Consider the following 12,363-nt stretch of genomic DNA (forward strand, 5'->3'; position numbering starts at 1 on the left):
TGTGTGGCATCGTCATTCATTCCACTCAGAAAACACAACTGCCCTCGGCCTGAATCTCCACATAATAGCCTTTTTTCATTAAAGCCTCACACCCATGGCACACATATGAACCATGAGGAGGTAGTTTGTTCATCAGTTCATCAACACCTTCCAAAATCTTCCTAAACATGTTTATTCATGCTGATGCTAAAATCCAACATTATTTCTTGCTTGGTTGATCGACATTTTGATGGCCGTGCTCACAAAGCCACTTTAATGTTGTCATTAGTTATGCTTCTCTGGTGGCCAAAGAATGGATCCCTAATCCCAGGATCCAATAAGGTTGTATGTGAATGGTTGGAGGAGATAAACTACATCAAATAAAGGAAAGAAAGACTCATTCACTGATGGAAGACGGGAGGTAAAGTCAGTTAATTAAAAATATGAAAATGAACAAAATCTCTGACACAGTTTTGGGCCCATCAGAGGAGCCACAGTAATTCTCTCTCCACCTTATATGAACTTCATTTAATTAACAGGAAGATGAAAAGTGGCCTAAACCGATTTCTGATTATTTTTTTGAGCAGGATCTGCTGAAGATGAAAAAGATTATTTTGTATTCATATAAATAACTAAAATAAATACATGAAAAATGCTTTCAAGTATATATAGTTCTATTAGTTTTCCACACTAGAATAGGGTCTTATTTACAGGTTGCCTGAAGTGAAATTGACATTATGTCTCTTGTTTGACTGTGATGCTTTGTGACAGCAGACAAATGGCAGTTGACCAGTAGATATAAGGTCAACAGGGACTGCATCAAATACCAAAGCATATTATTTTGGTGTTCTAAAAATATCATAATTGCTCAGAAGTTCAGAGTATAACATAATTGCACAACTAGAATTGAGGAGCAGGTTAACGAACAAGGATATATTAATAATGCTGGGGAGGGCCTTGCTTTAAAAAAAAAAGAAAGAAAAAAAAAAGAAATATAGGATCCAGCCTCTTTCCCCACCCCAATAACTTTCACACAGTCCTTTACTGGGACACTTGCTTAACAGTTAACGTTAGTTACACCGGTGCTTTTTCCTATGACAAGTCAAAATGTCTGCAGCGAAACAGACCTGTTCAGCTGCCAACACACATGAATGAACCTCACCAGCCTCTGAACAGCCTCAGTAAGTTACTCTGTCAGAGAGGACTTAAACAGCAGCCAGAGATTAAACTCAGATTTATTCTTTGTTTTAATAAGAACAGTATATTACATGCTGCCAGGGGCTAAAACTACATACTGAATAAAATGGACCAGCTTCATTGTTGTGCCTAGGTATAAAATGATCAGTTGCTATTGATCAATAATTTAGACAAGTGCTAGATTATTGACAGGAAGACAAAATATGTTAGGCCGGCTATGTTTGAGAAATCCCCCCCATACATTCAATCACTGGAACAGAAATTGCTCCATGGTATATAATAACGCAGCTATGTTTCTTTCCCCCCTGCAGATCAATGCTAATTGAGGTCCTACATGATGAATGTAGTCTGAAACGTTTTTAACCCACCGACTGCTGAGCAGCAACAAGGTCGGGCCACTGAACACTGAAGATGTTATTTAAACTAATAACTGTACAGATGAGAAAAGTTTTTTTTTTTTATTTCATTAACTAATTGAAATTAGCTTTCCATGCACTATAATACAAGGATACTATCTATCTTGAATCATTTGTTATATCGAGGAGGAAAAGTCATGATGCTAACCAAACTCTTCACTCTGTAATTTTTGTTTTAAATGTGAGAAAAATCTGCTACATTTTGCTAAATCTACTACATGATACGCAGCGCAAGTTCCTTCACGAATTGAAATTTACTTTATAACTAACGATGTCTCCTCGGAGGCACGGCGGTACAATATGATGATCAGCACAGCGAACAGAAGGATGCTGGTCGATCCCTGATGCCCTCCAAACACAACTCTCTGTTGGTGCAAATTCAGCTTTTTGGACAGCACGCAGCAGATGGAGTAAACCATGCCATCAAGTGGAAAATAGACCTGTTGTGTTGTCACAGAGACAAGTTACAATATAGTCTGCCAATCGGACCACCAGAGGAAACTGCAACAGGGAGTGTTAACACGTAGCAGCAACGGGAAGCATTATTCTTATTGTGCATTCACTGCATCAAGTGTTAACAAGATCATAAAGCTGTTTACTGTTGCAATCTGCCCAACCTCAAACAATAGACTCATTCTCTAAATCTTAGAGGAAGAGATTCCTGGCTTTTTATTTACACCTGACACTGTGTTCTGACATATTTAACATTGTAGACTATCACAATGGTTTCTGAATGTACTGTAGTTTAGTCGGTAAGTCATGCAGCCTCTCAAACAACAGAATTAAAACAGACACATATCCTGACTCATTGCTGCCACCTTGTGTCACTTTGAGTCACAAAATAGTTTTGCATTGAAGAGGTGAAACCTATCTTTAACTCCACCACATGCTTTTTTTCCTTACCCTGTTATGCTTGACAATCAAGGAAATTATAGGAATTAAAGGGATCCTGTTACTCACATCAGGTTACAGATATGGGCCAAATTGGTCTTATTTTCATTAAGAGGCTGAAATAAAATAAAAAAGTAGGCCCTGGCCATTGTTTTTAATCATTTAAAACTGTCAATGTACGTGGAAAAATCAACTTTGCCACTTAATTTGCTGAAAACCATGTTACATGTACTTGAAGAGTACTATTTTACTGTCTTTAAGGCTCATATTTAGGCTCACTTGTTTGGACAAATATCCACATTGTCATTATAAAATTCTGTGATTTTTGGTACATTAATTCGGTAATGGTAGTTGATATTAGCACCCCAGAAATCTTTCCCCTCATGTTACCTTGAATAAAAACTGTTTAAATGTATAGAGTGGAAAACAGTTGTTTCTGAAGGTATTTTGCAATTTAATATTTTATATATAATTTATATACTGTATTCCTGGGCAACAGCATTTTACAGGTACTTTTTACAAAGCTCATTTCAAGGGTTTAATGGATCATAATAAATTCCTATACTTATTTCAAACAAATACCAGGCTATACAAGTAATCATTATGGATTAAGGGTTGCTTCACCCACGTCACAAGAAAATGTATAAACATGTTCAAGCTCTGCATGGCATCTAGCCGCATGCAGATCGTTTTGGGGTTTCTGTAAGCAACAAAGCTTGTCAACAGTTTTTATTTGGAAGCAGTTAAAACACGGTTGACAGTGAGGTCTGTGGATTATCCTGAGGAGCCAGGACATCGTTTCTGGAAGACACATGGTCAGCACCACTAGGCATAGGCCGGTATAAGATTCTGACGGCATGATAACCTTCAGGGAAAATATCACGGTTTCACTGTATTGCAATTACAGCTTTAAAATGTATTAATTTTTTTAAATGTCTGGGTAAAAAAAAAAGGTTTTTCCATTGAACACAATGTATTTAACCCACTGCACACTGGCAGGGAGAGGGATTTCTAAACTGCACTTTATGTCCTTGACCACTCACCAAAAACAGTTCATATCTTAGGAACTGTATGACAGAAAAGTTCAGTGGTTTTGAAAATTTTTCAAACCACGGTATACCTTGAAACCGGTAACCGGCCCATGCCTAAGCACCACTAACAAAATTGCATTCACCTTCATTGTATTTTGGTGAAAGCAGAAGTCTCAGTAGTGGAGACACACAAAAAAACCTGGACACATGAAGGCGCAAGTGAGATAAAATGTTTTCGCATGATTTGGGTGAATTTATCCTTTAAACTGGCACATCCATGCAAAATGAAATGTTTAATTAAACTCAAACGTTTTTTTTAATGTTTCTAAATGAAACATAAGATTAAATGTTTCTTAAAGTGTCATACACACAAAGTAAAGTATGTAGTTTGTTAAAAAACCAACAAAACAATACACTTTACTTAATTGTCTGTACTTAAATAGCCACAATTATTACAACACTGAATGATTGCCAAATAGTGCAGTGACATCTTTTGGACATGAGGCAGCAATTCTTAAAAGTACATGGCTTTCTTCAGTCATTTGCAAATGCAAACTTGTTTTCAGTTTCATCTTAAATATGCATTTTTGATCACACTCCAGTGAGTGTTTTTGTCAACATTATATTTAAACTTGAGTGTAAAAACATCCAGGTCTTCTTGAATTGTCTTGACGTGAAAGCAACTCACGTACACCTGTAACAAAGGAAGGCAAATGTTGATAATTGACTGTCTCCATCAGTATCTGCTGCAAATAGAATAATAATAATAATAATAATAATAATAATAATAATACATTCATTGTGGTTGACTTCTAGCCCTTTTTAGATATTTATACAGACAGTTTTTGATATAAACATGTCAGAAGTTAGACAGACCGTAGATATACTGCTCATATTACCTACCTGATAGATGGCCCTTTGGCTATATCTGGAGATTGATAAAGGGAGCAAACCCCAGCACATCCTGAAGAAGCACCAGAGCCCTCTGTAAAGGAGGCTCAACATCTATCACTACATTGCGCTTCCGTAGAGGATCCAGGCTTGACTCTGTCACATTGTGACAGTGATTCACCTTCAAGGACTGCAGCTTCGGGCAGTACTCTGCAAGAGTCCTGTGAACACAGCATGCAGAGGATCTTATGGGTGGGTGCACAAGTGAGGTGGTGCATGTCAAAGTGTGGGCAGGGTTGGCACAAACTTAGCTGGATTACACTTTGAAAATAAGATATGATATACCTGATGGACTGGTTCCTGACCCGCAGGCAGCCTGTCAGGTCCAGCTGCTCCAGGCCCCTGCAGTTTTTGGCCACCTCCTCTACCGATTCGTCAGTGACGTTGGCGTTGACTGCACAAGATAGAGACCTCAACTTCAAACACTTCTTGGCCAGGTAGCAGATGGCGTCGTCTTTGAGCTGGCGGCAGGCTGTGAGGTCAATGGACTGCAGCCCCCTGCAGTGGTCAGCCAGGCTGCGCAGGGACAGGCTGTCCACCCACTCGCAGTGCGCCAGGCCGAGGTTCTGGAGGTGCATGCAGCTCAAGGACACGGCCACCAGGGAGTGACGGGTGAGCCAAACACATCCGCTCATGTCCACTCTCTGCAGGTGTTGGTTCTGGCCGATAACTGGCAGCAGCTCCTTGTCTGTCACCCAGGCTGAACAGTTCTGGAGTGAGAGGTTGTGGAGAAGTTTGTTGTCCTTTAAGATGGAGCAAAATGCTTCCTTGGGAATGGATGGTCCAATCTGTAAATATCACAACAGAGAAGACAGCAGACTTCCATTACCATATATCTCAATATATGTATAAGCTACTAAAACTCTCACACATCAGGACTTACCGAGGACAGATCAAAAGTCCTGCAGTTGGCCAAATACATCTGGATGAGGCTGTGGAACTGCTTGCTCACCCTCTGCAGGCTGACAAGGTGTTGCAGCGGCAAATAGCACAAAATATGTGGAACAAGTACATCCTCCCAGGGCAAGTCCAAAAGATGACATCTGCTGAAGAAATGCAAGCCTTGTTTTACAACTTTAATGCCCACCTAATCTACATTTTATGTAGCCTATTGTATTCTGTTTTCTTGTATTTTATTGTATGTGAAACTGTCTTGTGTTTTTCTTGGCCAGGTCGTAGTTGCAAATGAGAACCTGTTCTCAACCTATCTGGTTAAATAAAGGTTAAATTAAAAAAAACTTTGAGACAGCATGCAGAACTCAAAACATAAACACAATTAAATGTTACGAAACGTTTTAAAAAGCAAGAATAATGACAGTAATAGTATATAGCAATAAGGAATGCTATATCAGCCTCGCCCTGGAAATATATAATTAAAAGTTAGCGGCCGTATATAAATGGGTGCAACAACAACCAGCTACATCCCTCTTTGACCCAATATGTGGTTGTTGTTGCTATCGCTGTTAACGTTAGCTGACAAGCTAACCTGCCAGGGCCACTAATCCAGCTGCTTTTTAAACACAAAACTACCATTTTAAAAAGGCACTTACGTTCGCATCTTTGTTTCTTCATCCATTGTGAGCCTACTATGTTATACAGAGTTTTTAAGGACGTGTTGTTCTTCACATAGATGCCAAAATAACGTATTTTCCTTTAGCATTTTGCAAGCGTTTGGTATAAACCAAACCCAAGGCTGCATTCATGGACTGTCGGAATATGTTTTTACTGTGATCGGAATGGCACACTAACTATCCAACAAAGTTGTGAATATTGCCAAATTTAGCATTTACTGATGACGAGAACCAAGAATAGATGGTACAAGTGATAAACCAACACATTTATACTGTTATCAATGCCTTGTAGGCCATCCCCCCCGCCCCCATTTTATTCTGTTAATAAACCACAAAGTAGCCCAAATATGCGCTTCTGGACTTGTTATAAAACAACTACCACTACCTTTTATATAGTATATTTGTTGTCGTTTACTATTTAAATGATGGTTCTTAAAGGTCAAAGAAGTTGTATTTTGGTGTCTAAGGTCTAATGTAATCATTGACTTACGTGTTTACGAAGAACATTTGAACGCAGCAGTTTACATTTTCCGGTTTTACGCGTTTACGTCAATGAGATCATGTTAAAGCAATTTACATTTTGCTGTAAAGATTAGGCCTATAGAATACCTCTTTTAAAGTTTAATAGATGCCTCCTATACTCTTATAATCATTACAATCGTGTATAACAATACTATAAGCAGTGGTTAGTTTAATGTTGACTTTTAAAAACTCTAACTAAAACTATTTACAAAACAATATTAGCTGAATCAAAATAACGAGTTTGAGGATCTTATATAAATAGCATAGACCTACACACACCCGTCGCTATGGGCGGGCCATAGGGGGCCGGGCCCGCCCCCAAAAATGCTTGTGCCCCCCCACTTGAGGCACAGACCTCTTAAAAAACTTTCATTTTATATTATCATAGTTGCTAATTTTGTGTTGCATTAATGTTGCATTCTTTATCATTAAAACATTAAAAATATAAATAAACAATGGTGTGATTTTTGTTTGATTGATGGGAATCTACACTGCAACAGCCTATCACGGCCTTACTAAAAAGAAAGTTAGGCTACGACGTGACGTAGCCTACGTCAGTGTAGCCGCTCAACAGTTACCGCACATTTTTGAAAGCTGGATGAGTTTTCGCTGGCTTACTCGCTTCAGTTCGTCATGGATATCCGTAAGTGGTTGAAAAGCCCACCAACATTCTCCTCTGCCAAATTGGATACGACACCGACGCCTCCTGATGTTGTCGTTGGAGAAGGAGCCCCTGGACGACAGTCTGAGCCTGATGCTAGTAGCTCCGTGGAGCCCGACCCTGGGCCTGGCAGGACCTGCAGGTCAAGTGCAACTGCGACTGGGGCAGCATTTGGGCCACAACTAACTGTTGAATCAGGGGGTGTGACGGACAAACCCAAACAGGTTGTGTTGAGGAAATATCCAGTCAAAATGTTTGGTTTAAAAAAAAACGATAATTTTCCTCTAGCTGGTATTTGAACAGGGACTGGCTTGCGTAGGCTACTCGGTGGAAAAGGACTCCGCATTTTGTTAGGCCTGCAGGAAATTCACATCTGTATCATCGGACGCGACCTTCTTCATTAAGGGGTTTAAGATTTACAGACAAGGGCTTAAATAAGCATGCAGCTTCAAATGACAGGAGGGACTGAAGAGAGGACATGCTGCCTCCACTCAAAGTACCGGTAGGTTCAAAGTCTCTGTGCGTGTGTGTGTGTGTGTGTGTGTGTGTGTGTGTGTGTGTGTGTGTGTGTGTGTGTGTGTGTGCGTGCGTGCGTGTGTGTCTCATGGCACATGCATAGCAATGCATATTCTTCTGTTGACTGCTTTAAAATGCAATGTTTGAGAGATGCTTCTGGTGTTACATCTAATATGTTGTATAGTCAAGTGTTTTATGGATATTCATAACATTGCTTCTATGTAATGTGTTGTAGGCTATATAGGCTACCTGGTCATATTGCTGTTGGTTATGTTTAACGTGATGATTACGTGTGAATAGTATAACAAGAGTATATGATTATTATAAATATACGTACTGTACGCTAATATTAATTGTGCCCTCCCATGTATTTCATATGCCCCCCTTAAGACTGAGGTCTGGCGACGGGTCTGGACCTACATACATATAAATCTGTACAAAATACATATTAAATATATACTGAATCTGTGCAGTAACTTGAAGAACTATGAATAAAGACTACAAAATATACAGTAGGTCTAATACAGCACAATACAAACAAGAAAGTTCAAACAAGAAAATCAATGTAGGAATTCCTGAATTTCACTCTTAATGTCAAACTTCCTTCTTTAAGTGTAAGTTCTAAAGAGGAAAGGATGGATCCAAAATCAATGTGACCCACAATGTTTATTTTGAATATTTAAACACAAAACCGTTTTTACTTGTGTTTTTTGAAATATGTTAGGTCCATGTGTTTGTGTTATGTCGTGAATGTGAAAATGAACTGCTACCTCCTCTGTCAGCTCTAGCCACTGAAAAGAATTAAGCGCAGAAATCAGGCCAATTACAAAAGCTGGTAAGTCTGACGTTGTCTTGCCTGAGCTCATTACTATTCATGAGGTCGCTGGGTAAAGGATGCTGATAGCCAGGCTCTCATTGGCTAGCTGTTAGCCAATAAGCAGGCTTTCTATACCACGCTAGAATGGCTTGAAACAAGGTAACCAAGGCATTTTTTTCCACAAAAAATGCTACATGGTCCATGGTAGAACTTCAGACATTACCACAAAGTAATGAAATACGTGTGGCAGGGCACCTTTAAAGGTGCAATATGTAATACTGACAGCTAGTGTTTAAAATAGTTACTGCAGTACAAATTCAAAATACTGGAGAGAGTCGTCTCTCCCGCCCCTCCTCCCCAGACTCGAAGTTCACGGAGGTTGCCAAGCTTATACCGCTGCATCCACAACAATGTTGCTAGACGCTTGTCTCACATAGCCAGACATACTTCACAGCACAGCGTAGTAGCTAACGTTAGATGATGGCTATCAAAGCCCATGCTCACGCGGAGCTCTGTACCCAACTGATAGGCACACTTTTTTCGGCTTAGAATTACGGTAGGAACCGCTAAAAACACAACAACCTCGCTATCCTCTCCACCCAATGGACAAACACGCTTCCTAGGCTTAGAATTATGGTAGGAACCGCTAAAAATAACACTACCTTGCCGTCCTTTCCACCCGACTGAACACACTTTATTGGCTTAGAATTACGGCAACAATCGCTAAACACTGCAAACTCACGGGTCCTCTCTTCCCAATTTACAGCCCCCCTCTCTTGGCTTAAAATAACTCACCGTTGTCGGCTACGGCCACTGAACAGGCTACACGTTGTAAACAGCCGTGGCTCGCTTGCCTGGTCCTCCGGTAACGTTAGCTAGCAGTTAGCAGTGTTAGCATGGCGCTGTTAGCCAGGACCAGTCGGCATCACTTTACTGGCTGTGTCTCAATTGTTTTTGCGAGTAACCAACTGGGGCACTCTACGCGAATGTTGAAACGACATAAAATGCCCATCCCTTGTAGCTGTGATAAATTAGCCTGAAGCTAGCTAATGCTTAACTCTTCAGGAGGAAATTAGCCAACTCCACGTCCTTTTAGGCTCTAAGCTGTCTCCATCTTTTATACATCTCCAATATTTACCCAGGTGTCTCTGGTCACGCAACTGTTAGAAACATGCCGGTTTTTTAGGTCGGGTAGAATCTATCTCCATTGATCCTGTTCGTTTGTTCGCTGCTTTCATGGCTGTACTAACGTTACAGCTGTAGCGCGCTGGGTTTACGTTTTTACATGTATGTATATACTGTATCTGGCAACCCAGCCTGGCTGTCAAAACAGGGCAGTTGATAACAACACACCAGGCCAAAACACAAACAGAAATTCCGTTCAATTTAGCATGTTTCCTTAATATCTGATGACGCATTGGGGTCATTTGGGGATTTATTACAGTAAATATATTACATATTGGACCTTTAATTGCCCAATGCCAATTAGCTGTCACCACATTAGCAGCCTTTTTTCCTGAACATGTGTGCTGAACAAATAACCGTTCTGCCAACTCACCTCTGCCCAGGAGAACAATGAAGTCAGTCATGCTGAACAATTGCTGACCCATGAGTTATGTTTCAGTGAATGAGATGAGCCAACAGGATAGTCGGGTGAATACTCACTCTTGACTGACTACAATCCCATATACAAGCTAAAGTACAGGCATGGCGAATAAATCAATCTATGATTTCTCTGCTGAGACCCTGGATGGACAGCTGGTTCCGCTCAGTAACTACAGGGGTAAAGTGCTTCTCATCATCAATGTTGCCACCTTCTGAGGGTCAACAATAGAGGAGGTAATATTCTACAAGAGCTGATTGATTAAGGTCCGATCACATTATCTCATAACACATAACCTGTGCAGTCATTTTTTATTAAAGGCATTTGAGTTTGTGTCCTGTTCCCTCAGTACCACCGAATGAATACACTCATGGAAATGTTTGGCGACCTCAACTTCACTGTCCTAGGATTCCCCAGCAACCAATTTGGTCTTCAGTCACCTGGTGGGTACTCTGAAGCTTTTAAATTGTGACTGAAATAACCGATTATTTACCTGGCAGTATACTGTACCAAGAGGAATACTGTACTATAACTAATACTGTCTATATTAACTGTGTACATTGACTCAAGTACTGTATTTAAGAATAATTGGGAGGTATGTGTACCCAACCTGAGAATTTCCATTTTGTGCTACTTTATACTTCTGCTCCACTACATTTCAGAGAAAAAAATTATACTTTGTTATGTACTATATTTCATGTTTAGCTATATTTTTCTATAGTTTCTTATTAAATTAAATTAATTGTACATTAAGAAACACATGATAATCTTATTAAATCTAATACATTGTTTAAGATGACCAGTGATTGATGATTTCAAAACCTTTTGGTTATGACCTCTTACAAAAAAAGCAATTTCTGGTTGGGGCCCATTGACACATTTCAGATATCAAAGAGTAACTTCCTCTTACCGAATTAATCATCTTATGACCCCTTAGATTTATTGTGTGACCCTTTAGAGGGTGGACACCTATAGGTTAAGAACCACTGAAACTAAACTACCAGACTGTATAAAGTTGTAGCACCAACTACAATAGTAAAATGAACCTAATACATTAATACATACAGTATACAAATCAGTCACAGGGGAATGTGTTATTCTGCAGAATGAGTACTTTTACTTTTGGTGCTTTAGGTACATTTTGCTGTTAATATTTCTGTACTGGGAAGCAGGATTTTGACTGCAGGACTTTTACTTCTAAGTCCTGTCTTTACATTACTGTATTGATAATTTTACTTACAGAAATTCAAGGATCTGAATACTTGTTAATACATGGGCCTACATTATGGTTTTCATGAAGCATATTAAACCACATCAGTAATACATCTTTGTCCTTTTAATTTGTTTAGAAGTGAATCATGAAACCCTCAATGTTCTGAAGTATGTGAGACCTGGTGGCGGGTTTGTGCCAAAGTTTCCTGTCTTTGGAAAGATTGAGGTGAATGGATTAAATGAAGAGCCTCTTTTCGCCTATCTAAAGGTACTGTGTTTTACATAAGATTTGGATATGATTATGAATGACATTTCTTGTCATATGATATATTTGTACTGTCAGCGTTGCAGCTATTTTGCCCTGAAAAATCCAAATACACTGTCATTTTTCGTACACCACAGGAATCTTTGCCATTTGTGAACCCTGTAATTGGAGATATGAAGAAATTCTACTGGTCCCCAATCAAAGTAAATGATATTCGATGGAATTTTGAGAAGTTTCTAATTACTGCAGATGGCATGCCCTTCAAAAGGTGAAGTTATAGACCATAGCCTGCAAGTTAGAAACCCAATCAGCCCTTCGTTAGGTCAGATCGGTAACTATAATAGTGACTCTAATGTTTTCCTTTTACTGCAGATATGAACTTCACTGCCCCATTGAGAATGTGGAGAAGGACATAGCAGAACTTCTCTAATGGATTTTCTTCAATTTATCACCGGTGGCAGAGTGACGATCCCCCAGTAAATGCACCCGTGCACCTGAGATGGATCTGATGGGAAGAGGAACAGGCCTCAGGGCTTTAGTGCATTCACTCTGAGAACAAGTTTCCTTCAGCCACTGGAGGGGTTTTCATGACTATGTTACACTTTTCTCTAATATGATAGTGTCTGTTACTCAAAAATGAATACACATGAATAAAACACTATGATACACATTTTCTAGTTGTGGTTTTTTTTTTGTTTGAAAAAAAAAAAAAAAAAAAAAAAAATATTTTT

The 12,363-nt window shown here is 39.4% G+C and overlaps 2 protein-coding genes across 3 annotated transcripts; one reads left to right on the forward strand and one right to left on the reverse strand.

The window, feature by feature from the left end:
• Window positions 1–3,195: 3,195 nt before the first annotated feature.
• Window positions 3,196–6,260, reverse strand: fbxl15 (F-box and leucine-rich repeat protein 15). Of its 2 annotated transcripts, none has more exons than XM_039789359.1 (5): window positions 6,016–6,260; window positions 5,349–5,511; window positions 4,751–5,253; window positions 4,418–4,626; window positions 3,196–4,208 (listed from the first exon to the last, which is right to left on the reverse strand). In XM_039789359.1, exons 1-4 carry the CDS (start codon window positions 6,039–6,041, stop codon window positions 4,437–4,439), a joined length of 882 nt encoding a protein of 293 aa, XP_039645293.1. In that variant the 5' UTR covers window positions 6,042–6,260; the 3' UTR covers window positions 3,196–4,208; window positions 4,418–4,436. The 2 variants fall into 2 exon arrangements, with proteins under 2 accessions (XP_039645293.1, XP_039645294.1); XM_039789360.1 differs by having other exon boundaries at window positions 5,349–5,508; window positions 6,016–6,256.
• Window positions 6,261–10,175: 3,915 nt separating this feature from the next.
• On the forward strand, window positions 10,176–12,305 carry gpx9 (glutathione peroxidase 9). The gene is made up of 5 exons (XM_039787316.1): window positions 10,176–10,391; window positions 10,505–10,598; window positions 11,505–11,635; window positions 11,770–11,900; window positions 12,005–12,305. Exons 1-5 carry the CDS (start codon window positions 10,260–10,262, stop codon window positions 12,060–12,062), a joined length of 546 nt encoding a protein of 181 aa, XP_039643250.1. The 5' UTR covers window positions 10,176–10,259; the 3' UTR covers window positions 12,063–12,305.
• Window positions 12,306–12,363: the final 58 nt, after the last annotated feature.

Source organism: Perca fluviatilis, chromosome 21 (assembly GCF_010015445.1).
Source record: "Perca fluviatilis chromosome 21, GENO_Pfluv_1.0, whole genome shotgun sequence".
Classification (NCBI taxonomy): Eukaryota; Metazoa; Chordata; class Actinopteri; order Perciformes; family Percidae; genus Perca; species Perca fluviatilis.